The sequence below is a fragment of the Trachemys scripta genome, chromosome 6, assembly GCF_013100865.1.
Source record: "Trachemys scripta elegans isolate TJP31775 chromosome 6, CAS_Tse_1.0, whole genome shotgun sequence".
In the NCBI taxonomy this organism is placed as follows: Eukaryota; Metazoa; Chordata; order Testudines; family Emydidae; genus Trachemys; species Trachemys scripta.
The window spans coordinates 16,348,701-16,376,068 of NC_048303.1; the positions used below are offsets into that span (position 1 = coordinate 16,348,701).

Below are 27,368 nucleotides of genomic sequence, written 5' to 3' on the forward strand. Positions count from 1 at the left end.
GCGATGAGGGCCATATAAGGCCCTGGAGAGAGAGGTGCATAGTCTGCACGGACAGCAACGGGGACATGGCGGTGGGATGAAGAAAGAGGAGGGTTACTCAGTGCAGTGGGGTGATCTAGGCATGAAGGCACATTTTAGTGGCTCGGCTTGATGGGTGGATAGACAAATAACATATTATTGGGTCCTCTATTACAGACATCATTGAAGACGTAAGTTTTCAGGAGGGATTTAAGCGAGGAGTGGAGCCTTTTCCTGGCACACAGGAGCAGGGCACCCAGAGTCCAACTCAGCTCTCTGCATCACAGCAGCGTGCGCCTGCCGCGGCGATGTGTGGCAACGGCCCGCTGGGCATTCTGGGAGTTGTAGTCCCCAGCTGGCTCAGACGGAGGAGGTAAATTACAACTCCCAGGAAGGAGCGCGACCGGGTGCTCCTGCGCAGTGACTAGCCAAGCGCCATTTTGAAAGAAGTGTCGTTGTACTTTAAACTAGCGGGCGGCAACGGCGGCTCTCGGGTGCTGAGGAGAGTAGATGTCGCTGCTGACTGTCCCGGCTGGGTATGGTGCCTTAGAGCCCCCGCGGGGTGTCCAAGCGGCCAAGCCCCCCACTGGGGCTCAGCATTGTAGCCTCCCCGGCCGGAGCGGGGAGTGAGGTGCGAAGCGGGCAGTGGGGCGGAAGGTCTCTGGGGGCGGTGGGGGTCGGGGCTTGGCAACAGCCCTGCCTCTCGTGTGAGGTGCCAGCTTGGGCGAGGCTGTGGTTTTCAAAAAAGCCTAAAGGAAGCGAGGTGCCTATTTCCCGTGGGATTTAATTCCTTTCGGCGTCTTTGAAAATCCCAGCTTCAGCATTTAGTGCTAGTCTGTGTTTATGACCCTTCCGTAAATGTCAGTCCATGGAAGTGTGAGAAATTGGCTTGATCTGAATTGCATAGGTAGGACGGAGGACGTGAAAAGCTCTTAGAGCCTGTCCAGTGTCACCCACACCTGTAGTTGGCAGGGGTCTTTAATACACCATTCCCAGTCCTATTGCATCTAAACTGTTCTTGAATTTCTGCAACGACAGTGCTTTATCACTTCGGTATATTCAACCGAACCACTTGCTTATACTGTTAAAAAAACATTTTTACTAATCACTTCAATTTTGCGCTATTATTTTTTGGGTCTTCTGTGCTAGCTGTGATGTCCTAGGATGACATTTTGGGATGTTCCAGCTGAAGGCAGGGGTCTGGCAGACTTTAATCTATTCATGTGCTAAATGCCCCTCTTGCTTTTAAACTGGGGCTAGCTGGGGTCTTTCAGTACTAAATGTTGTTTGGAAAAAGCTAGTTTAACAGTGTGGTGGCCGTACAGCATGCAAGGTGCCTTTTGGATATGAACACTCAGATTCTTTCACTTTTCTCTGTCCAGATGCAGACTTTTTTGTTTTGTGCTCTGAATGCCTTTGTTTATCTGATATTGCCTACTCATACATGTATAAATCATAACCTTTTTTATTTTTTAAAGCTCTGAGGTCAGTAGCTAGATTGAATATCTGGCTTTTAGCTGAATAAAAGCTTAAAATTGCTGAATGGAATCTGTTAGCTTTTAAATAGTGCAACTATCAAAATTGGTGAAATTCTTACTGGTAATTAATAAACATACAGATGCTTGATAAAATTAAATACAGATATTTGGAAGTACAGTGTATGAGAGGATATCTCAGTACAGGTTATATATTGCTTATATTTGTATTTCTTTACTTAGACTCTTCAGAAAGATGAGAGGAGATTCCATTAGTCATTTGGATAAAAGCCATGGCATGCTCGTTTGAAAAAGACAACATTTACTCGCCTGAATCTACTGTGTCTTCTCTCCTAGCAAGCTGCAGCCTTAACAGTAGTAACTCAAACGGCTCAATTCAATACAAAGACAAGGTATACAACTCTGCATCTCAGGCTTTGGAGGCTTATATTGAAGATTTTGACCAAAGTCTTATGTCTTCAGAAGTAAGCACTGGAAAAATCTGCATAGGTCAGAGTACTCCTAAAGATAAGTCAGCAAAGTTTGCTTCTGTACAAAAATACGGTATGTTTCCTGTAAATGAAGCTTAAATTGTGGTTTTGTTTAATATTTTGACATATCCCTAAAGAGAACATCTCATGAACTGGTTCTGTCATCTTTTACAATTTTCAGTCTGTTCTTGTTTTGTTACGTATGGCTATAGATATCTTATTGAGACTTAATATTTTTAATTCCTTTTTGGAATTTGAAATCTGTCAAAAGTCTTAACACTGATCAGTAACTTAATTACTTGTTTTGTAGATGAAATCTATTTGATTTAATGAATATTTGCTACATAACAAATTGTAAGCATATATTGTGTAATGAATGGTGCTTAGATAGTGATGCTTCTCATTCTCTGTAATAGTTAGTCTTCAGTAAAAATGAGTTTTTATATTTAGTCTTTTAAAAATAAAACCATCTAAATTTGAAATTAGAGATCTATGGTGGAAGTGGAAGAAGTCTGCTAACTACACTTCCTCAGTTTCATCTCCTATCTGTAGAAGTTTTTAGGTGTGTAAAGGAACCTGATCTCCTGGACTGCAAACTGGGCTGAGGTGAAACTGCACTTCCATACTGTGCTGTTTACCTCTTACTTTCATATTAAAGATTAAATGAAACTTTTGTAAATAAAATAAGATTTGAAATCATAAGCAAATATAAGTAAAAGGTAGAATACTGCTGGAGTGGTGGATTATAAAGGGGCTACAGAATTTTGGTCTAATTTTAGTTGTTAGGTTTAGTGTGGTGGTGGTCTGTAATATATACAGGCACTAACTACATGATCTAGTGGTCCATTTTGGCCTTAAACTCTATATTTGGAATAGCTGTTATTGCCATATACATAAATATAGTGCAGGTCTTACCATGGGAGTGAATAAAACCACTGTTCTATATATGCCACACATTATATATGAAAACACTGTTTTAGATCCCAATCCTGCATCACTTACTTGCCTGCTTAAAACTGAGAATGTGAGTAATACCACTGAAGTCAATGGGATTACTCATTCTTAAAGTGAGGGTGTGTATGTTTGTAGGATTGAAGCTCTCACTTTTTTAAAAATGAAGTTATTGGGTCTACTGTCATGTATCCGTTGATCTGTAGTGCCTTTAGTTACTATCAGTCCAACAGTGGTGAGCTTAATGGAAATCAAAATATCTTTCTGGGGACCCCAGAAAATATATGTTTTTGAGATCTGAGAGATTGAGCTCTTAGCCAAAAACTAGTGTTGAGTTTTGTTGAAAAGCTGAAAAGTATCCTTATCAGATGGCAAATGTCACTGACACAATGGACTTAAATGCTATTTTAAAAATAGAAAACCTGTCAGTGATACCACAGTGAATATTGCATGTCCTGGATCTTAAGCAGGTGTAATTTTATGGAAAATTCTACATTTGGGGGGGAAAAGAGGAAAAAAAAATATGGTAGAACAACTTAATGAGTAACTGATGTTTGGAGCTAATCAGAGGTTAAGAATGTTAGGATAAGTCACTGTGGGGAAATAGATTTGTGGATAGTGGGCTGATGACACAGACATAGGTACAGGAATAAACTTACTGCTCTGCAGCTGATTACATATAAATCATCTCCACAATATATGATGTGCATGTATAGAACATAATAATGTAAATCAGTGCCTAAACTTGGATCTTGACAAGGATTCAATTTCTGTTCCTAGAGTAATATCAGAATTATATAAAACTAATTTGCCTGAGCACCTCTTAGATGCTGGTGGTATTATCAGTTCAGATAGTTGGGGTTTACTTGTTGCTTTATCTGAACTAGAGTTTTTGGCTGCACCATGACTAGGAACAAATGTTTGTAGAAGTTTTGCATTAGTCTTTACAGCTGTGTTAGTTAATTGATTGCCAATAAACTCAAGTTAACTCTAATTACCACCACCAGAAACTCTAGTCAGAAACACCTGGAGATGTGAGGGTGTGAGAGAAACTGTTTTAGTGGCATGCAGTTTGTTTATGGTTAGATAAGGCTGATATTTTTGTTTAATAGCTTTGTGATTCTAGTGCTTGTTTAAAAACAACTTTTTCTGTTCAGAGAAAATATTTTCTCTTTCCCTTGGATACTGAAAGCACTTTACAAACTGAGCCCCCAAGTCGGCACTGAGCCTCATTGGTGGTGCTCTACTGAGCATATGTCTGCACGTTCTACATTTGCAAGACTGGATGTGTTTAATACAGTAGATTAACACATTATGCAGTTGAAACTGTTGGAAGATTTTAGGTAGTAAAAATACCTAAAATGAAATTTGGCTAGGATGGTAGAATACACTTTAATGATGGCATCAGAATCTCAATTTTAGAAATCTCTTCTAAAAGACTGAATTCTGACCCTGCATAGCTTCTGAGTTCTAGTATAATCACAGGCTGACATTCTGTAGCTGCAGGCTATTGTCTTGTCCTTTCAATTCTACTTTTCTCTTCTAATATACTTGCTGCACTTCAGGGTAGACAGGGAATCAGCTTTAATATTCATGTATAGATGACAGTCAGTCACTATTCAGCCTGAAATATTATGGATGGATTAGCAAAATGCCTAACCTTGAAGGAAGGCATGCCCTAAAATTGGACACCTCTGTTTCTTTTGCTGATACTAGATCCTACAGTATTCAAGTAGTAAGATTTTTTTGGGGGGAAGGCAGAGACTGTCTTATGTCTGTGAGACTCCATGTGCACTTGTGGTGCTACATAATGTTGTGATAACAGCTACAATTTACATATGATAGCAACTTGGACGCTCTCTATTGGAGTTAGCTGTATTCTGTGTCCCAATAAAACTTTAAAATTAAAAAGCTAATTGCTGAAAAGGTTTCAGCATCCTATGAGTTCTGTGCGCCCTGTAAATCATCATTTGAAATGTATTATGGGCAAAATGGACAGCTGTGCACGTGTGTACCTAAAATCTGTGTAATTCATGTTTATATACGAATGCAATTCTTTGAAAATAGAGTACTCAGCCCTGGTCTACAGTACAAACTTACGCTGTTATCTAAGTTCCCTATAAGCTGCACGGCTGCGCAGCAGCCTTCTTAGCGCCATGCAGACACTTAGGGAACCCGCCTGGGGGACCTGCTGCAGCTGGCCCCAACCTAGCCCGGTCTCCAACCTGCCTCGGCTGGGACAGCCCTCCCCCGGTCCCAACTCTGCTGTGCCTGGACTGGCCGAAGCACCCCTCCCCGGCCCGAACCCACCCCTGGCCTGGACCTGCCAGGAGAGGGGCACCTATCCTGTGGCCCCAGCCTCGGAGCTGCTGCAGCAGGGAGAGGGGCCTCTCCTACTCCCCCTCCCCCAAGCTCGGGTGCTACTGAGGGAAGAGAGGGCTGGGGGGAGTCCTCTCTCTCCCCACCGTAGCCCTGGAGCACCCTCCTGCACCCCAAACTCCTCATCCCTGGCCCCACCCCAGAGCCTGCATCCCCAGCCAGAGTCCTCATTCCCAGCACCCAACCCTCTGTCCCAGCCCTGAGCCCTTCCTCCCTGGCCCCACCCCAGAGCCTGCACCCCCAGCTGGATCCCTCATACCCCCTGCATCCCAATCCTCTACCCCAGCCCTGAGCCTTTCATCCCCACCCCAGTGCTGGATTTTCCACACCGCTGAGTGACACAGTTATACTGACTGAACTCCCAGTGTAGACTGACCTATGTTGGTTGACAGGAGAGCTTCTCTCCCATCAACATAGCTACTGCCTCTCAGGCAGGTGAAGAACTCTCCCAATGGTGAGGTAGTGTCTTCACTAAATGCTGTAGCAGAGCTATAAGTATAGACAAGCCCTGGGTGATTAATAGTATTTCTGACAGAAGACAGGGGGAGGTTATGTAGTTGAGCAAACTTAAGAAAGGAAAAAAAAAAAAGTTCCCTTCTGGCTAAGGGTCTTTGTTTTAGTTTATAGAGTGCTATACAAATATGAAAAAATCCTTATTGCCATCTTCTTTAAACAGCTAACACAAATAGAGTTCAAATTGCAGACTTGTCTGTGTGACTACAAAAAAGATAATTAGGAAAGCTCTTCCCAAGAGCTTCTTTTGGGGATAGGTAGGCTGCAAGCTTTTGATTTAACTTTTTTTTGGGAGGGGGCTTATATTTGTGACCCAAATTGTAGTCAGGCACAGAAGTGACTGTGGGATGCCTGAGCAGAAATTAGAGTTGGAATGCAAGCCAAGTAATTAAGTGGCTTTAGGAAGAAAGTGAGTATTTAACTGACACAACTTTAACGTCCTAAAAATACTAACAGGAATATTTATTGCTAATATATGCCAAGATTTGTTTCTAGGGGTTTGCATTGGGAGGCCCACCTTTATAAGCATGGGGATTCAACATCCTACAGGGAGAACAGTTAGTAGTAGTAGTTCCATTTTGGATCTTGCATATGAACAAGTTCTGGGTAGAGGATGATTTGTATACCCTATCCTTATCCTAGGTTACCATTTTAGAGGAATGCACTGCTGTTGGGGAAAGGAAGGTTTGTCCATACCACTTTGTATCAGAGTTTATGCCTCTGCAGTGAAACAAAGATGGCAGCTTAGATCCCCTTCCTTCTAGGAGTTTCACAACTTCTTGGTAGCAATATTTTAGCGGTATTTTCATTGTTTTTATCTCTCTGCTCTGTGACCAACTTTCTGGTGATGTTTGCATTGGGGTGTATAAACTGTATCTCACTGAGAACTCCCCCAGGTTCCCCTCCCCCTGCCAAGCTGCATCTTCCTGGGCATCAAACAAAATGAAGCTGTAGATCCATAATGCCTCCAATCCAGGTGATGTCTGAAATATGTGGCTATTTATAGTCAAAACACTTCTCTGAATGGTGCACCGTTTTGGTTTTATGAATCATATAAACAGCAGAAAGAAGATGCTAGATTTTCCCCATAACCATCCCCCTCTACAGTTCCACAGGCATAATACGAGTATCTTGACTCATGGGGACTTTTAAGACAAAAGTTTTAAATGATTTTATTTTGTTCATTTTTGCCACCAATATTTTGAGTGAAGTGGAGTCAGAATTGATAGACTGTGATGCTTTGAAACACCAGTATACAATATTCACATTGTAATTTAGTAAAAGAACTGTAATGTAAAAATGTATCTATTATAGGTTTTTTAAATATATGGTTTTAATGCATTTTTTAAATTTAGGAAAATATATGACAGTCTTTGTTTTTCAGCTTTGGAGGACTTTAACCAGCAAGTAAAACTCAACTCCATTGCCTCACCTTTTATAAGACAAACTGTTTGTGACCCAGACTTGATTAGTCTCACCACAGATGATCTACTAGCATTTCCAGCAGATGGATCACTGCCTTTTATCCACAAGAGTCCTTCTGGGTCAGGGCTTCAAAGTGGCAAGTGGATTAGGAAGTCACTGAAAAAACCTGCCTTCTATCCTTATCAGACTTCTGCATTTGATGTTGAAAAAGACTTTGATTTCCAAGACAATGGCAACGCTGTGGATAATCGAAATCATTACAGAGACGTTGACAAAGAGAAACACAATGTGTATAAATCTCACAAATACAATTCTATATTTTCTAAAGAAAATGCAGGGGATTGCCTTTTTCAACAACACTCTGAGTCCATTTCTGTCAAGAATTATCCAAGGTGGCTTACTAGCCATAAGTCTGACTTGAATGTGTCGGGGATAAGTAGTATTCCTGATTTCAAGTACCCAATCTGGCTAAAGAGTCATAACCTTTTATGTGATTCAGCTAATCAAAGTTTTATTCAAACATTGAACATGCAAGATGAATTTTCCTCTTCACAAATGTGTGAGAGTATGAAAAAAAAACACATTGTGAATAAATTAGACTGCAATTCTTTTGAACAAAATAGTTATCTGGAGCCAACAGGTGACAGTGAAGTAACAGGAAATTGCCGATATGTCAGACCAAGTACAGACTTCCAACCTGGCAATGTTCTCTCAAGACAGTCCAAACAGCCATTCAGAGGTAACTGCATTACACATGATTTGTTTTGAATGTTTCTTGAGAATGTTAAATGCAAAATGTTACTCTTTTAGTCACACATGACCGAACATGCTCCTGCTATATTGCGCAGAGTGAACCGCTGCACAGTAAGACTATTCACACCTATCCTACATGGGGGAGTGGAGAAAAATCCATGCTCCTGAGTATTTAGGGGGGAGGGATAGCTCAGTGGTTTGAGCATTAGCCTGCTAAACCCAGGGTTGTGAGTTCAATGCTTGAGGGAGCCCCACTTAGGGATCTGGGGCAAAATCAGTACTTGGTCCTGCTAGTGAAGACGGGGCTGGACTCGATGACCTTTCAAGGTCCTTTCCAGTTCTAGGAGATAGGATATCTCCATTAATTATAATTATTATTGGAGGACTTCGATGATACACTATAAATATTCTTGAATCAGCCTAGCTACCGCCTCTTGAGGGGGTGGATTTACTATAGAGACAGAAAAACCTGGTGGTCTAGAAAGTGTCTACACTATGGTGCTACTGCAGCACTATAGCTGTGCCGCTGTAGAGTCCATAATATTAACATTCTCTAAGTTAGAGTGAACAAAGGGCACTTTACCCCTAAATGAGAGTACCTATACGGGGTTAACACTGTTTTAACTTATGCACCTTGACTTCACGCTTCTAGCTGGTTTGCCTTTGTGACCAGCCTCTGCCAGTTTCTCCCAAAACAGCAGCAGCAGATACTGCACTGAGAATACCTGTGATCCACTGTAGCAGGAGAGAATGGAGGGAGCTGGACATTACTGTGCCCATTTGTGCGATATGGGGAGAAGGACTCAGCGCCCTATCCCTGCAGGTGGCACAACGTGGCGCTGTAGCTCCCTCAACTCCTTAGGGGATGAGAAAGCCAAGCTTACCCCATAGCCAGTTTGTGTCCAGGTTCCGATCCTCCCTGGGAGCATCATGTGGAGTGGGTGCTCTTTCAATTCCCAGGGTCAGGGGCAGCTTGCTGATCTGGACTCCATTCATAAATCCCCCAGCATATGGTGCCAGCAGCCCAACAGCTTTTTCCTGTTGCTAGCTAATGTGGTTAGTCATGTAGCTCAAGGGGTAGAAGTCTGTGCTGCAGTGTTGATGTATGGTTGGGATTGGATTTATTTAAAAAAAAAAATACCCCTAGGAAATTCATATAAAATCTAATTAAAACTATTATTTTAGATGACAAAGTCAAGCACTCAGAAGTTCGGAAATGTCATTTACAGATGCCTGCATAACTTTAGTTTGCACCCCTTTGTGTATATGTATTTTTAATTATATTATCACATTATTTTTTTTCACAGGACCCCTACCTCACTCAGTCCAGAGGCTGGCTGGACAGGTAGTTGAATTAGGGTTGCACGTGAAAACGTAAATCTGTCCCTTCCTAATTTTCGAGTGCTTGACTTTGCAACCTAATTAATGCAATTTTTGTATGTAATTACATATGGTGTGTGCGTAAGCAGAACTTCTTGAAGTACCTATTATGTAACACTATGAAGAGGAAAACTCACCTATTTGCCAGCCATTTAAGAACCCTCAATATTAACGTAGATTTGATTAAATGATCTTAATATCAGAGTGCTTTATAAAGTTAAGGAATCTTGAATGTTGTATTCTATAAGTGAGTTATGGAAGGAAACATCTGACTGCCTGGAAAGGCTGTGGCTATGTTAATTTTCCCTTCAATTCACATCTGACACAGATGTGCAATTGAACAATGATATGCCCCACAGCAGGGGTCGGCAACCTCTGGCACGCGGCTCGCCAGGGTAAGCACCTGCCAGGCCGGGCCAGTTTGTGTACCTGCCGCGTCTGCAGGTTCGGCGGATCGCAGCTCCCGCTGGCCGCGGTTTGCCACTCCAGGCCAATGGGGGCTGCGGGAAGCGGCGCAGGCCAAGGGATGTGCTGGCTGCAGCTTCCCGCTACCCCCATTGGCCGGGAGCGGCGAACCATGACCAGTGGGAGCCACAATCAGCTGAACCTGCGGTCGCGGCAGGTAAACAAACCAGCCTGGCCCGCCAGGGTGCTTACCTGGCGAGCTGCGTGCCAGAGGTTGCCGACCCCTGCCCTACAGCCACAATAAAGATCAGCAGAGGCACTGATGCTGGAGGTCCCCCACTATAAACATGAGACAGTTGTCCGGGCATTCTTTGTGAGGGATACTCAACTTTGGAATTCTCTTTTCCCCAAGTGTTGAGGTGGGTTGAAGGCTAAAGCGTTTTTGTTTACTGTAGAGGTTATTTTATCTTCTGGGACGTTGGGAAGAGCAGTCCACTGTATTTGAGACTTTTCTGGGGACTTAGAGCTTGGAATGGAGACCTATTTATGTTTTATAAAATCATATGACAAGATTTTTAAAAATAGGTGCCTAGAGTTAGTCTCATAGTTCCATATTAAGAGGCTTAATTTCATATTTAAGCAAAATTTTAGGCATCACACTTTGAAAATTTTGGCAATAATGTCTGTGAAAGAGGACCGGCTATTTCCAGGGTCTTACAAATTATTTAGAATAAGTCTGAACAGTATCATGTAATAATGAAAGTGAAATTGCTGACTTGAAGAATCTTGGTGTATAGTAACTGGTGATACTGTGTTGTGGGGTTTTTTTTGTTTGTTTGTTTTTTTAGATGACCAGATTGAGTTGCTTATCTTGAAGGCAAAGAGAACTCTAGAGTCTTCTGTTGAGAATTTATCAAGTGCTCTGAAAAATGATGGCAGCCCTTGTACAGTAGATATACTGGAAGCAGAAAGATCCTGGGAAAATGTTCCAGTTGCTTTGTGAGTAAACAAAAATAAACATTAGAACAACTTGTTCTTGAAAGTGTATCACATCGTACTTAGGCAATGTGGTGTGTATGCTGTAGATCAGTGATTCTCTCTTTTATATATAACATGTATGGCCCTGAGGATGTCACATGGACCGCAGCTGTGTGCTGATTGGGCTGCAAGCGGCCCGCAGGTTGAGAACCACTGCTATAGATCATTTTAGATCAGCATGATTTGCTCACATATAAATGCTAAGGAAATAGAAGGGAGTGTTTTTAGAAGATATTTTATCATATTAGGTGGTACACTACTGTCTTCTGTTCAATCATATTATCAATTATCAGGTTTCTATTTTCACTAAACCCACTTTGATATATTTCTGGATCACTATTTTTGTAAATTTTGTTAGTGCAAGAAAAGTTTTGATGTAAGGGAACACACTGACACATTATTCATTTGTTTGGGGGGGAAGTTGATAGCTGTGGAGGCTCCTGGACAGCTTCAGAGATGGGTTTAGATTCTTGAACTGGGTGTTTGGAATAGTCCTGGATGTAAAATCCCACTTGTCCGACAGAAAAGGATTGTCATCTATGGGACCAAATAATGTGACCTACGCTGAAAGGGAAAGTAACCTTAAATGTTCTGATTTGAAAATGAAGTCAAGGGGGGAGGATTAGCTAACACAGGAAAAGAGGTCCGTGGTGTAAATAGGATGTTTTGATGAGTTATTTGAAAGAGGAGAGCGAAGATTCTTGGTGCATTGGTAGATGAGTATTGTTCCAAATATAGGGAGCAGACCGAATTTGGTATAGTGGAAAGCTATAGTAAAAAATGTTAATATCTCATCTTCCTTCCCACTACACCCCCTCCTTTTTTAAAATGACTATGAAGGTCTTGTCTACACAGAAAAACTTAATCACCAGTGGTGGAAAGTGGTGCAGACAGGGCTCACCTGTCAGTACCAGTGGTGGAATTGAACTTGTGTTGAATCACATTTTGGCTAGGGTAGGCATGGGAGCATAGAAATGTAGGGCTGGAAGGGACCTGAAGAGGTCATCTACTCCATCCCCACACGCTGAGGCAGGGTTTAGTATACCTAGACCATCCCTGAGGGTTTGTCTAACCTGTTTTTGAAAACCTTCAATGATGGGGATTCCACAACCTCCTTAAGTAACGTATTCCCTTGCTTAGCTGTTTAGAAAGATTTTTTTCCTAATATTTAACCTAAATCTCCCATGCTGCAAACTAAGCCAATTATTTCTTGTCCTACCCTCAATGGACATGGAGAACAATTGATCATGGTCATCTTTAAAACAACTTTTTATATATTTGAAAACTTATTATGTTCTCCTCCCCAGCCTCTTCTCCTCTAGACTAAACGTGCCCAATTCTTTCAACCTTTCCTCCTAGATCATGTCTTTGAAACATTTTAGCACTTTTGTTGTTCTCCTCTGTACTATCTCTAGTTTCATTGTTTTTTCTTAGTGTGGTGCCCAAAAGTGGACATAGTACTCCATCTGAAGGGCTCACCAGTGCCAAGTAGAGCGGAACAGTTATCTTCTGTGTCTTATGTACCATACCTCTGTTAATACACCCCAGCATCACGCTGTTGACTAAATTTCAAATTGTGACCCACTAACCCACAAATTCTTTTCTGCAGTGCTGCTGCCTAGCCAGTTATTTCCCACTTTATATTTTGCATTTGATTTTTTTCCTTCTTAAGTGTAGTACTTTGCATTTGTCTTTATTTAATTTCATCTTGTTGGTTTCAGAGCAATTCTCCAATTTATCAGCATCATTCTAATCCTGTCCTCTGCAACCTCTCCCAGCTTTTTGTTATCTATATATTTTATAAGCATATGAAACATTAGTTCCAATGACATGTGAATGTATTTTATAGCAATTTGAGTTTGTAAAGCTGTTTCATACTTTCAATTGCATGTTTAACTTTTTGTTTAGCAAACCTCCAGTGCCTGTACACTGTGAGGAGGATGAGAACTCTCTACAATCTCCCAAGGCTAACATTGTAAATGAATTCCTTGAAGACTGTTTAAATAATGACAATCAGGTAGGTTAAGCTGAATTTTGCCTGTTTTGTAATATTTCTTGCTTATAGTAGTCTTAAAGGAAATCATAACCCTTTACAGTTCTGTAAGTTGTTTCTAGTGCATGTGCTAACATGGACATTAAAAGTACATAAGCCCAATAAATAGTAGCATGAGGAACACTTGTAAATTGGTTTCTGTTCTAGCTTTAATAATGAGTTAACAGCAAAAGGAAAAATTGTAATGGCTTTAAATAGTCACATAATTTTAATGATTGAACCCTACATTCTGACCCTTCTGTGATCAAGAATTGCAAATAAATAGCAGTTGGTCTTAACCTATTTTGGTAATAGTAATTGATTCATTAGTTGCTTGAATTTTCTATCCTATAGTTTAACCTCTTTCCTATCTGATGTAACTAAATAGTGGTGGTCTCCATATAAATATCTGATCCTACTAATCTCTTAGCCTCAGTAATAGCTTTTGTCAATCAGTTGAGTTCCACAGGTTAGTTATGTATTGTATTTCCTCTTGTACATAAGAATGGCCCTACTAGGTCAGACCAAAGGTCCATCTAGCCCACTATCCTGTCTTCCGACAGTGGCCAATGCCAGGTGCCCCAGAGGGAATGAACAGAACAGGTAATCATCTTGTTTACTGGTATCTGATTAATAAACATAAAAAACCCAACCATATCCCCAAATATTTAAAAAACATAACCGCCAAAAACCATATTTCCACCCTTTTTGAATTATGAGGATCCTCAATATTGAAGCCATGGCCCTTATTCCATAGGAATAATGTCCGATGCTTCCGGACGTATTATTCTAAATACTTACACTAACCTCTTCTATCTTCGCTTGAGCTCCAGTATATATATTTTTTTCTTCCTAAAATATAATGCACAGAGCACAATTCTTCTACTAAGCACAAAATGCAAAGGAGGCATAAGCAATAAACCCATTACAAAAATTGTAGCACTGCATTCTCACTCCAAATCCAAGGTCCGTACAGGATAATTTCCAGTGCAATTGGGCATTTCTTTCCCTCTGTAAAATAAACTAAAAGAAAGGAACATTATTTAATTTTTAGGCCATAACTTTAATTGTGATGTGTGGACCCACTTTCCCTTTTCCCTTTTAATCTGCACTACAGTATGTGAAATTTTATTCATCATGGTAAATGGTCCGACCTATTTAGACTCCAGGACATGATTTTTCGATGTTCATTTCAAATATATTACTCTATCTTCAATTTTCCATAATCTACTGTCCTGAGCCACACGAGAATCCACCTAGTCTCTGGCTTTTTCAATGGTGTCAGTTTAAATTCCATTTTCTTATGTTCTATTGGTAACTTCCATATCCACTGGGTAACGGATACCTCTTCTTCCTCTTCTGGGTACCCTCTTCCTCCTCTTCTACTGGGGGCGCTTCTTCAACTAACTTTGGTTCAGTTTCTGGAAGTGGGCATTCATGCACCTCTCCTTCCATCGGAAGAGCATATGGTAACACCATTGCTTGTTTGTTATTCTCATAAGTAACATCTCTGCTAGTTAACATCATGGTCCATTGGGCCATCCTGGTATATGATATTCCTTTCCCCTGTAGTTTTCCTGATTAAAATATACTTCAGGGGAGAGTGAGCTGTTTGTATTATAATAGGGACTGTGCCAATAGTCAAAGCAAAAGCTTCAATGGCCCACACAGCAGCTAAACATTCTCTTTCACGGATCCCAAACTGCTGCTCCGTAGGGGTTAATCTAGGCTCATATGCTACTGGTATTAACTTCCTGTCAGTTTCTTGCAGCAATACCGCTGTTAGACTTCGTTGGGTTGCTGCCAGCTTAATCACACATGGCTTGTTTATTTCTGAGAATTTCAATGCTGGAGCTTGCATCAAAGCTTGTTTTAAATTACAGAAAGCTTTTTCTTGTTCAGGCACCCACTCCCATTCTACTTACTTTTTTTAGTAAACTCCACAAAGGTCAAGTTATAGTGGCAAAATTCCAGATGTGTTTTCTTAAATAGTTAAACCCACCTAACATCACCCTCAACGCATGAGAATCCTCTGGCCTTGGTGAATTCATTAATGATTTCACCTTTTGTTGATCTATCTGAATTCCTTGGTCCCCTAGGGTCACCTCCCAAATAATTCACTTTCCTCTGCACTAGTTGGGCTTTCTCTTTATTAGCCTTGAAACCCGTTTCCTGGATAAGTCTCAACACTTTTAGTCCACTCGGTCACCTCCTCCTTCTCTATATATGAGGTGACAACTCCTCATCTTCACCACCTCCTTATCTACATATGAGGTAACATTCTCCCGATCCTCTTTGGATAATTGATCCAGCATTCACACCTCCCCTCAATTTCAAATACCTCCAAGCGATATTCCGAATCACATTTACTCCTTTCTTCTGCTTTTTACTCTTCACCTCCCCTTGCTGAATTTCAAAGGGCAAATTGGATAGAGTTGATTAACATATACTCATCTGCGTGGTTCCTCCAAAGGAGCAGCAGCACAGGAGCCAGCAAACAATTGTGAAAATGGTAGTTTGAGTGGAGATCTGTTGTAGGAAAAAGGAGACAAGCCCCTGGTCCTTAGGGGCAGTGAATGAGCTCTTGAGAGTGTGTTTGCTCGGTAGTTTGTTTTCAGTTTGTAAAGTTTGGAAGGGGGCAGTGTGTTGAGAGAAGCAGAGCATTAGATCATGGCTAGGCAAGCCCTACCCCCCAATCAAGGTTTAGCTGTGATCTAATGCTTTGCTTCTCTCAACACACACATAAAAACATGGTTCTCTCAACAAACATATACAGACGTATAAAGGCAGCCAACTGGCTAACCAGAGGGCACAGGAACCATCAAATGGAGCTGTGAAAACGGGGGAGTTGTGGGAATTTGGGGGACGGTGTGTCTAGTTTGTGTGTGGTTTTTTTGTTCTGCTTGTTTATGGGAGCTTAGGAGGCTATGACAGCTACAAAGACCTAAAGAATGGAAGAAACAATGAAGACAGGTTGGTGTGGAAATTGCAGGATGTACATCATTCTGGAGAGGGTGCCTGAAAGGTGATTCGTTTGTATGAAGTGCCCCTTGATAGATCTGATGGAAGAGAGGATCTTAGGTTTGGTGGTGCAGCTAGAAATAATGGTTGAGTTTAGAAGGGGATTTGAGCAGATGATGAAGGGAAGGCGAGAGGAGGCTGAAGGGAAAACTCAAGACTTGAAGATGCATGCTGGACAAGAATACTGAGAGGATAGTCATATGGTTAGTAGATATTCCTACTGCTAAACTTCTATTACTCAAGCATACTTTTCCCATAGAGATTCTATGGTACAGTTTGATTCATTTAAGATTTTTACTATACACCTCTACCTCAATATAATGCTGTCCTCGGGAGCCAAAAAATCTTACGGCGTTATAGGCGAAACTGCGTTATATCGAACTTGGTTTGATCCGCCGGAGTGCGCAGCCCTGCCCCCCCGGAGCGCTGCTTTACCACGTTATATCCGAATTCGTGTTATATTGGGTCGCGTTATATCGGGGTAGAGGTGTATTTGACTCTATGCTTCCTTTCACATGTTTTGCCATTCCCAGGCCAGTTGCAACCTACTCTGTCATTCCTATATATTTTTTGTTTTTATCGCATCTATTGTGTGGAAAAAATCCATGCAAAGATCACTCTCTAGTTAAGTTTCATAGCTTTCCCTTATAAATCACAATTTAAAAAAAAATTCCTCTCATCTTTCAACTATAGTAATCGGAAGTGTTACTTGTTAACAAAAGTAGGCAAATAATTTTCAAACAGAGGTGATTGTTCTTAAGCTACCGATGTCCCTTCTAAAATTAAACATTCACAGTTAGAAAATGTGGAAATTCACAGTTCAGGTTCTAAACAACTCTTTTCCAAGGTGTTTACTTTCTAAATGTTGGGGAACATATGGTGTGCATGTTATGGGTGAATGTGGGATTGTTTGGTTCTGGATTTATCATATTTTTATTAAAATTAATATTTGGAGTTAAGAATTTTTGTGTGCCCAGCTATGTTCATTATTAGTGTAACTTGCATCTATCAAATAAAGACAAGACATACTAAAAGCATGATCTCTATACCAACTTGCTGTCAGAGCAATTCCTGTATTCCTTTATCATTTCTAGACCTGATTCTGCCTTTTGGGAATGTCTACACTGCAATTACACACCCTTGGCTGGCACATGTCAGTAGGCTCGTGCTATGGGGCTGTTTAATCAGTGTGTAAATGTTCAGGCTCCAGCTGGTGCTCGGGCTGTGGTACCCCACAAGGTGGGAGGGTCCCAGAGCCTGGGTTCCAGCCCAAATCCAAATACCTACACCACAATTAAACAGCCCCCTGGCCAGTCCCTGCAAACCCGGGCCAGCTGCAATGTAGACATACCCTCTCTTACTCAAGGTCTACTGCACTGTACCTACGTTGGTTCCGTGGGCTACAGTGCCATAAAATTGATGTAGTTGGGAATGAGGCCCTCTATATGCTATTTCTATATAGTCTGACAAAAAAGTAGAGGAAAATCCACATAGGTCACAACTATCAAATTGTCCTAAAGAAAAATTAAAAGTAGCAGATCTGATTTTTAAAATGTTACAGCTCTTGTTTCATTGCAAGATCTAAAATCTTTCTGCTTTTTGGTTTTAGGAAAATACATTTTCTGGAGGTAACCACCATGGGCCAGTTGAAGCTTTAAAGCTAATGTTGTTCAACCTACAAGCAGTTCATGAAAGCTTTAACAAGAATAAAACTGCTGAACAAAATGATGAATTTAAAAAAGTAAGCAGTTTCTTCTTGATATTGGGTCTTATTGATATTACTATCCTGTCTAAGTTTTCTGTGGGACTGTACTTGTAAGAACCAGCCTACAAAGATGTGAGCACAGTTACCCATATTCATTCAAATTAGAGATAAAGACCTGTTTTGTCTTCTGGTTCATATATTTGACAGTGTAGTATTGTTCCCAGTTTTCTACTGTTTTATCCAGTCTACTGTAACTCTGTCGCAAGTGGTGGAACTTGTACCAGTTGTGTTGAGAGAACCTAATGGAGCTCCATGTTAGGAAGTTTTTTTCCTGATACTCAGTATTCAGCCTACAATTCCCCCTTAATTTCAAACCACTACTCGTAGTCCCTTGGACCACCCTACATCATTCTCTCTTTCTCTCTCCTCCGTGGTGTTAACAGGGTACAAATATCTGAAGAGTGTAAATATGCCCTTCCTTTGTTAAACGTTAGGCATATTGTACATATTACCCATGGTTTTCAACCCGTGTTCTGCAGACCCCCGGGGGTCCACAGACTATATTTAAGATTTCCAAAGGGGTCCACACTCCCATTCAAAATTTTTTGGTGGTCTGCTTTTAATCCTTTTCCCATAAAGGCCCCAGTTCAGGAAAGCACGTAAACACATGTTTAAACCTATTGAAATCAAAGGGACTTTAGCACGTATTTATCACTAAGCACGTGCCTAAGTGCTTTATTGAATTAGGATGTTCTTAAGCGTGTTCCTAAATAGGGGTTGAAGTCAGTTTCTCCCCCCCCTTTTTTATTTTTACCTCTTTAGTGAACTTTGATTTATCAAAATATCTTTTATAAAGAGATATTCAGAAATTAATATTCCAAATGTGGTCACCGCCCAAACCATATGGACAAAAACTGTCATGTTTTTGATGTGACTCTTTACATGTAGTCCATAATTTTACTGACTTTCTGCCACATCAGACTGCAAGATTATGTCCAACTTCCTGTCCCACTCTCATCTTTTGGTTTCTTTCATATTAGATTGGATAGATGGTATACTGTATTTAAGAGAACAGGGCTAGGTATCCGGAGATATTTTATTCTATCCTTTATCTAGTTATAAATTTGTTTCTTTTTAATCAAGCTTTCACTCATCTATTGGTCTGTTCATACATTTAATTGGTTCTAGAATTCAAATGTCTGCTTTAGATCTAGAATGTTTAATATCTTTGTATATTAATATTTTTAAGTGTTCTTCGCTGTTTCAGCTTACACACAACTGTATGCGAATCATCTGTGCATCCTTCCCTGCTTCAGACTTTCTCAGACCTTTAGTAGTTTGAGAGTTCTCTTTTCCTCAGTTACATGAAACCAGAATACTTCCTCTCACCAGTTGTCTTCAAAACTTCGTGATAGCTACTACAGTGCCTCTGAAGGGGGTCTCCATCATTTTTAGTGCAAGGCTAGTAATTCGATCTGTTTAACTCAAACACACTGCTGTGTAGACTGAACATGTAAGCCAACATGAGGTATCTTTTGCCATTTGCCATTAATGATCTGGAGGATGGCATGGACTGCACTCTCAGCAAGTTTGCAGATGACACTAAACTGGGAGGAGTGGTAGATACGCTGGAGGGTAGGGATAGGATACAGAGGGACCTAGACAAATTAGAGGATTGGGCCAAAAGAAACCTGATGAGGTTCAACAAGGACAAGTGCAGAGTCCTGCACTTAGGACGGAAGAATCCCATTCACTGTTACAGACTAGGGACCGAATGGCTAGGAAGCAGTTCTGCAGAAAAGGACCTAGGGGTTACAGTGGACAAGAAGCTGGATATGAGTCAACAGTGTGCCCTTGTTGCCAAGAAGGCTAATGGCAATTTGGGCTGTATAAGTAGGGGCATTGCCAGCAGATCGAGGGACGTGATCATTCCCCTCTATTCGACATTGATGAGACCTCATCTGGAGTAGTGAGTCCAGTTTTGGGCCCCACACTACAAGAAGGATGTGGAAAAATTGGAAAGAGTCCAGCGGAGGGCAACAAAAATGATTAGGGGGCTGGAGCACATGACTTACGAGGAGAGGCTGAGGGAACTGGGATTGTTTAGTCTGCAGAAAGGAAGAACGAGGGGGGATTTGATAGCTGCTTTCAACTACCTGAAAGGGGGTTCCAAAGAGGATGGATCTAGACTGTTCTCAGTGGTACCAGATGACAGAACAAGGAGTAATGGTGTCAAGTTGCAGTGAGGGAGGTTTAGGTTGGATATTAGGAAAAAACTTTTTCACTAGGAGGGTGGTGAAGCACTGGAATGGGTTGCCTAGGGAGGTGGTGGAATCTCCTTCCTTGGAGGTTTTTAAAGTCCGGCTTGACAAAGCCCTGGCTGGGATGATTTAGTTGGGAATTTGAGCAGGGGGTTGGACTAGATGACCTCCTGAGGTCCCTTCCAACCCTGATATTCTATGATTTTGAATATAATAGGAAAATTTCACCCTATACAGTATCTTCTTAGGCACAGGAAGAAAAGAAGGATTTCCATGAGAAACATGGCATTTCAGATTAAAGGGATACATTACCTAATATTTGGATTTGCTTTTTTATAATCGCATCAGAAAGGTGGAAAGCCTCTAAGCATATATTTAGATGAAGAAAAGTCATGCTCAAATGCATTTAATTGTCCTATATTACAGAAACAAAATGTTTTAATAAAATCTGTTTAGAAATTCTTTACCTACTTGTTACTTACCATGTGCCTGTCATGTTATGCTAGTATCCTGTCCTATCTCCCAAAGCCATGTTGGAGCAGGTCAGTAACTGGATGGAAGACTTCAAAGAACATGTGCTACAAGTAGTGTTTAATTCAGAAGGTGAATTAAAACACTTTTCCAATGAGGCCAGCAGTTGTGTACTGTGCTGCTAGAGATGCTGTCTTGCATGCATAATGTGTTCTAACAAAAATATCTTGACCACTCCTTAACAGACATGGCAATTTTCACCAGGGCAAGGAATTTTATCCATACTATGCTTACCTAATTTTGAATTAGGCAATTACATTTTGCTACCTTAATTTTTCTGCAGTTTCAAGTGAATTTGATGCAAATTAGGAACAGGTATTGAAGACTCTGTTATGTTGCAATGTGTTAAACTCTTCTACTTCACCCACAAAGCTCGATTCAGTGGCGAACAAGCTGATCCTTATAGTATGTGTATAATTTGTTAAGTTGTCAGAGACCCTATGGGGTGAAAGATGCTATATAAATGTAAACTATTCATATCTGTCCTGTTAGTCATTTGTTTATATTTGACAGATTTCTTTTTTAAGCTTTCAGAAGAAGCAGTTTCTGAATTAAAGCAATGTGACAATGTCGTGATCCCTATTACTAAGTCCCTTCGAAGGTAAGTGTACTAATTCTCTTACTCCGCATAATTAATTTCTTCTGTCTCAAAGTCTTGCTTCGAAAAATAAATATAATATATATAAATTATAAAACTAGCTGATGTATAAACACAAGTTAATTGTAAATACTAAAAATACATAGCAATTTATGGATCTAAGGAGTATCTAGTGAGCTGCTGTAGGGTTTTATCATAATATTTACATTATTTCTTCTGGGAGTCTTATAAAATTTGCAGGTGAAAACTGAAGTAATAAAAACTTGGAGAAGTTAGAAATATGGGACAAGGAAATTTTTAAAAAAGTGATTCCACCTAGAAAACAGTTTTTAAAAAAGTGGAATAGCCATGTTAGAGTATAACTTTCGATGGGTTTAAGAAAGAAACTTGGAGGGAATCGTGGGCAGAAAAATTAGATATGAACTTGTAATGCAGTGTGGTAGGAAAAGTAGCCAATGTAATTTGATGATGTGTGTGTTGAAGCATACTGTTGCATCAAGAGTAACCATAGAGTTGGTCCTTCTAAAAAACAATTTGTGTGGGAAATCTTCATTGCTGCATGACAGGGAAGCATCATAATGAATAGCTTACTTGAGAAAACATTTTCTGTGCATGAAATAAACACGAGTCCCATTTAAATAAATGCTCATAAATTGGTTGGAAACCTCTTGAACGCCAAAAGGCAGAATGGAAAAAACAGACTTCATAATAGAATCATTTTAACTTAATAACTGCTAGAGTATAATTCTGTTTCGACAAACTGTCTATCTTCACTGTTAAATATTAAATAAAAGTAAAATGTAAAAAGTGAAAATATAACTTGGGTACAGAAATAATTTCCTAACATAGTGCACTACTTTAGCATCCTAATTTAACTTTTAAACCAAAGCCTGGTCTACACTACAAAGTTAGAGCAATGTAAGCCTCCTTGCATGGACCTAGTTGTGCATTTGTGCATGCTTAAATTTGTCTCCCACTGAAGTAAGCACTCCATTATGCTGACATAGTAACGCCACCTCCCCAAGTGGCAACTGAGCTATGGTCAATGTACTGGGGTTGACACGGCGTGAATATAGACACTGCATTACCTATGTTGACCCTATCAGTCTTCCAGCAGCTGTCCCACAATGCCTGAAACTGACCACTCTGGTCACAATTGTGAACTCCACCCCCCCGGGGTCACAGTGACCGGAAGGCATCCCACTTCCCTGCCTTTCAAGCCCTGCATATTTTTGAAATGCCTTTTCCTAATTGTCCAGCTTGGCACACCTGGTAGCTCTCCATTGCTGTGCGCAACTGCCCAGCTAACCATGCTGGCTACATGCTCCAACTTGGAGTAGACTGGATCTCCTGGGCCTGTGGGTAGAAGAGGCTGTGCAGGCACAGCTACGGAACAGCCGTATAAATGTGAACATCTACTAGCAGATAGCACAGAGAATGAAGGAGAAAGGGTACAACAGGGATAAGCAGCAGTGCTATGAGAAAGTAAAGAAACATCAGCAGATGTGTCACAAGGTCAGGGAGGCCAACAATATGGTGCCAAGCAACAGATCTGTCCCTTTAACAAAGAGTTGCATGCCATACTTGGTGGAGACCCCCACCACCACCCCACACATCACCCTGCAGTTCTTTTTTTATAAACTATCTCATTCTCTTAAATAAGTAATGAAAAGAAAGGACCAGTCCTCTCCATTAAAACTTGTTGACTAAAATGGAAATAATATCAAGCCAGAAGTTGACAATTCAGATTTATAAAATTTAAAGTATTAAGTATGCTGCTAGGCAAAATCATTGACCCTAGAAGAAGCTGATGTTTTTTTATATAATGCAGACTAAAATGTTGTCCTTTCTTGCTTTTAACAGTTATAAATAGGAAAAATAGACATCTGTAGGAAAAATGAAGAAATGCAGTGTCATGAAAGTATGTCTACAGTTGAATTGTCCCTTTAAATCAGCATTTAACAAAATGTTTAATTTGTTTTCACAGTTTTACATGTCAATATGTATTAATCTGAAGAGATGCCTCAAAACTGATTAAGTGGTGTTAATGAAGTACTGCCATTTCTGTTAAATATACGTAACTTAAATCATAATATATACTTGTTGATAAGGGTGGGGTTTTTTTTGTTTGTTTGTTTTTGTTTTAAATGTAGGGCTTTACACCATTTGTCCCGGCTCAAAGGCCTAGTTGATGATACCAGTGGCAAGCAAGATCAGAAAGATTATCATCAAGAAGATGGAAAGGGAAAAAATCTACAAATAAGAAATACCTTGTTGGAAGCTGAGCAGTCTATATAATTAAAATATTAGTACCTGTATAATAACCATTAACTTTTCTTTGAGAGCAGTTTCATAGGTCAAATATATTTTTATTTTTTTAAATTTGAGAAAAGTGTGTTATTTTAAAAGTACCATACAGGATTTCTACACTTTTTTTTTTTTTTTTTTTTTTTTTTTTTGCATTGAGGTGAAAACTCCAAAATGTATGAGTAATACATATAGAATCTAGTAAAATCTAATATTATCTGGAAAGATCGATACTATAAAGAATATTTATTTTATTAAAATAACTTGAGCAACCATCAAGGAAAAGACTCTGTGGTCTATAAATAAAATTCAGAAACTCAAAATGCTACGCCACATTCAGCAGCCCCATTACATCCCCCACACTCTGCTACAAAATTGATAGAAATAAGGAAACTGAAGAGTGAGGTATAAACTTACGCAAACAGGAAGGCTTTGCAACAATATTACAAAAAAGCTCTAGGATCATTGCTTTCTGATGGAACTTTATTTTGACATGATTATAGTCAGGAGCAAAGCCTACAGATTACTGAATTTGCTAACTCTAGAAACCCTTCTCAGGCATTTCTCTAATACAAGTCATGTAATCCCCTTTCAACCATTATTTCTAATTACAGTAAGACAATATCATGACAGATTTATAGGATGAAATACCAAAGTTCCTCAAGAGGCCAAATGAGTCTAGCTGTGACCTATTTCTTTGGATAGAAGTGCCATAAAATATCACCTAACTTTGAAAAGTAGTCCTTTTAAGCATGCATTTGCATAGCTATGCATTTTCTTCCATGCACTTTGTCAGTTGAGAGATTAATCGCTAAAGGTCAGTTAGGTTTTTGTTCTAATACAGTTGTATAAAATCCCCTCAAACCAAGTCAGTAAAGAAGCTTGAAAAGAACCAAAAGAATGCATTTAAAAGTTCCAGAATGCTGCATCAGTTCTTCAGGCTAGAGCAGTGTTAAATAGATCATTCAAGGAAAAGCTAGTTTGTCACTTGAAGCCTGGTGCAATGATGTTTGAAATTAAAAATAAAACAAGCATGAAATTTTTCAAGTGCCAGGATGTGGGAATTCTGTATTTAAATTATGCCTGTTGCATACTTCCTAGAAAAGAGCTGATTTGGTCTCTAAAGATATATGTTGGTAAATTGGTAACGAAATAAATATATTTTTAATTAGATTAGGGGCTCATTATGTCTCTTCACCACTATGTACATGCTTGTGGCTAAGTGTTAATAAATACTATTTTACATCTGCAGCTCACATGAAAACATTGTTTGGTATTTGTCATTTGCAGAATTTTGATTAAAAATATTGTCAGCAGTTATAATTCACTATATATACACTTTATTAATATCAAGTGCATACTTTTTGTCCAGGTTTTCTCAGTTAGCCTGTAAAGTCTAAACCCAAATCGGTAAAGAAAGATGTCTGATTATTAAGTAAAGTGGAGTATCTGTGAGTGGAAGTAAAGAATAAGCCACTTAACATACTGGATAAAGCATAGCTTTTACACATTTTAATTGACACACAATATATATAAATGCCTGTGGTTCCAACAAGATCCTTCCAGTGCCAGCCTTCATGGTTCTGCTTTTTATACTAGTCCTGCATAATTGAAATAGCTGGTTGGAAAGTGGGGGAGGGGCTGACTTGGTATATTGGTAATAAAAGTATAAGGCGGCCCTAATTCCTAAGTCCAGCCAAGCTCTGCTTCATACAGGACCCAAGAAAGGGTATGCCATTCTTGTAGTTCCCTGATCTAGGAATCTCAGTGTTGCTGCATCTTACAACCCAGCTCCTTATGGCCCCAATGGGCCCTTCCATCAGAGAATAGAAGTACACCTCTACCCAGATATAATGCGACCCGATATAACACGAATTCGCATATAACATGGTAAAGCAGTGCCCCGGGGGGACGGGGCTGTGCACTCCGGCGGATCAAAGCAAGTTCGATATAATGCGGTTTCACCTATAACGCGGTAAGATTTTTAGGCTCCTGAGGACAGCGTTCTATCGGGGTAGAGGTGGATAGAGATACTCTAGCCATTCCCTGTATACAGTGGAATTCCCAGCTTTCTACTTTGCTTGTTTTATAGCCCTATCAAACTGGTAGAGCAGCACAAAAGGATATGTACCAGATTCATGAATTGGGCCCAAATCCTTTGACCTGCGTCTGTGTGCTTAAATCTGTCCCAGGGTAGTAATGCCATCTGTCAATGGTCAGTGAAAAAGTTGGTGTCAGTCACGTTGTGTGTGAATTCGTGTCCACGTTAAAATAAATGTGATTTTTTTTTAAATGTATTTATTACTGAAAAGACAAGAATTGGATGGGAATGAAATCTGAGCAGTCACCACACCCCTATATGTGGTCTCTCAAGGTCTGGGTTGAGGTATATTGACAAGACATTTGTAGGAAGCCTTTACAACAGCTCTGTAAGCTGTACCTGTTCTGTTACTAGTCCAGTCTCCTAGGCTATCAAGCCAACATTGTATCATTACTAAATTCACTGTACATAAAACACCAGATGAAACATACGTATCTCCAAATGAAAACAGAATTTTCTAGCAAGCCCCTGTCACATGTACAGTGAGGTCTCATATGTACAACAGATTTGTGATAAACTCAAAGCTGCCAATTTGAAGAACTGTAAGATACTAAAAGAAAAAAATAGGATGATTAGTAATAGAAAAGAGAACTAATAATTTCCCCCTCTTGGCTCCCTGCAAGTTAAGAATGAGTAAGTAGATGGGAAAACCTATAGTTGTGATGGCTTTAAATACCAATTTACTGTATCTGTTACTTTGCAAAAAGAAGTCTGGTGATTGTCATAATATGAGAACTTCTGGCTCTCTGCGTGTGTTCAGAAGTTTGGATTACACAAATGTATTGAGTAAAATGTCTGGATGTAGAATCAGGGTCCAATAAATGAGGACTGTTCTACTGTAAAAGATTGTCTGTAAAAGCTTTTATACAGCAATACATTGTAAGTACACCAATGACCATACCAGATAATGTAGTAGTCTTAATACAGATACTAGGTAGCGTCTATCTTTGATTGTCAAAGATGATTATACTGAAGATCTCGAGACTTAGCAGGAAATATGCCATTTTTCCATAGATTTAGTGTGACAAAGGAAAAACACGGACAGGGAAGGTGTTTTTGACCTGATTCTCCTCTGCTTTGCACAGTCATTCATATCTCTGCAAAGTGGATGTAAAACTGCCATTTTGCTTTTTTAGCATTGTACACTTTGCATTTATTTAGTGTGGGTATAAATGTTTCCACAAGGGTTAAAGCAGTGGAGAATGATGTCCTTTGACTCTGAGGAGTTTAGAAGTCAGTATACCTTTAATAGGGCACAGGGTGAGCACGTCCAATTGTTGCTGATTTTCAAAAAAAATAAAAATAAAAGCAGTAATCTAGAAAGCAACAATGTACAACCACTCTCCATGTATTTGAATACAAGATGAGAATCCCAAAGCATTTGATATTACAGAAAAGTGACACTAGGAGTTTTCCATAAAAATGGGCCACAGGGTAACAAGTGCCTACAATCAGAAATGTTATACATTTAGAAGCCAAAACAGACTCAACCAAACAGGTTGTGCACATCTCTCCAATGGAATAGTAATACATTTTTGGATAAAGAAATCTTAGATCCCCTATGTTGATGCAGATTAGTGGGCGCCAGTCATAGTAGTAGCTCACATGAGCTGACTAGAATATGTGGTTACAACATATTCTCCCTGGAGAAACGAGAGAGCATTATAGTTGGTTAAATACCACCTTTGCATCTTGTTGGAAAATTATCCTAATAAAGAATCATGCTTAAAAAGATGAGGATTTGTCAGAGAAGACTTTTTATGAGAGTAATTATTGTGCCTCCTCACTTGTAAAAAATAATTATGTAAAATCATTTCTGATTCAGTCAATCTGTTTGGTAGCTCAGGATGATTGAATTTTATGGAGAGGGTTGTGTAATGAGTTTCTTCCTGGTAACTAAATCTCCTTAAATGAAAATTTACAAAAGTAAATTGAGAGACAGAAGTTGGGTGAGGTAATATCTTGTATCAGACCAAGTTTTCAA

At 39.8% G+C, this 27,368-nt stretch overlaps 1 protein-coding gene across 5 annotated transcripts; it reads left to right on the forward strand.

Moving 5' to 3' along the window:
* Positions 1-213: 213 nt before the first annotated feature.
* Positions 214-26,499, forward strand: C6H18orf54 (chromosome 6 C18orf54 homolog). 5 transcript variants are annotated; one of them, XM_034773705.1, is made up of 8 exons: positions 214-391; positions 1,737-2,057; positions 7,212-7,991; positions 10,639-10,789; positions 12,737-12,845; positions 17,491-17,622; positions 20,906-20,979; positions 23,130-25,203. In XM_034773705.1, exons 2-8 carry the CDS (start codon positions 1,787-1,789, stop codon positions 23,272-23,274), a joined length of 1,662 nt encoding a protein of 553 aa, XP_034629596.1. In that variant the 5' UTR covers positions 214-391; positions 1,737-1,786; the 3' UTR covers positions 23,275-25,203. The 5 variants fall into 5 exon arrangements, with proteins under 5 accessions (XP_034629596.1, XP_034629595.1, XP_034629598.1 ...); XM_034773704.1 differs by lacking the exon at positions 214-391 and adding an exon at positions 434-554; XM_034773707.1 differs by lacking the exons at positions 214-391; positions 23,130-25,203 and adding exons at positions 446-649; positions 22,840-23,120.
* The last annotated feature ends 869 nt before the right edge of the window (positions 26,500-27,368 follow it).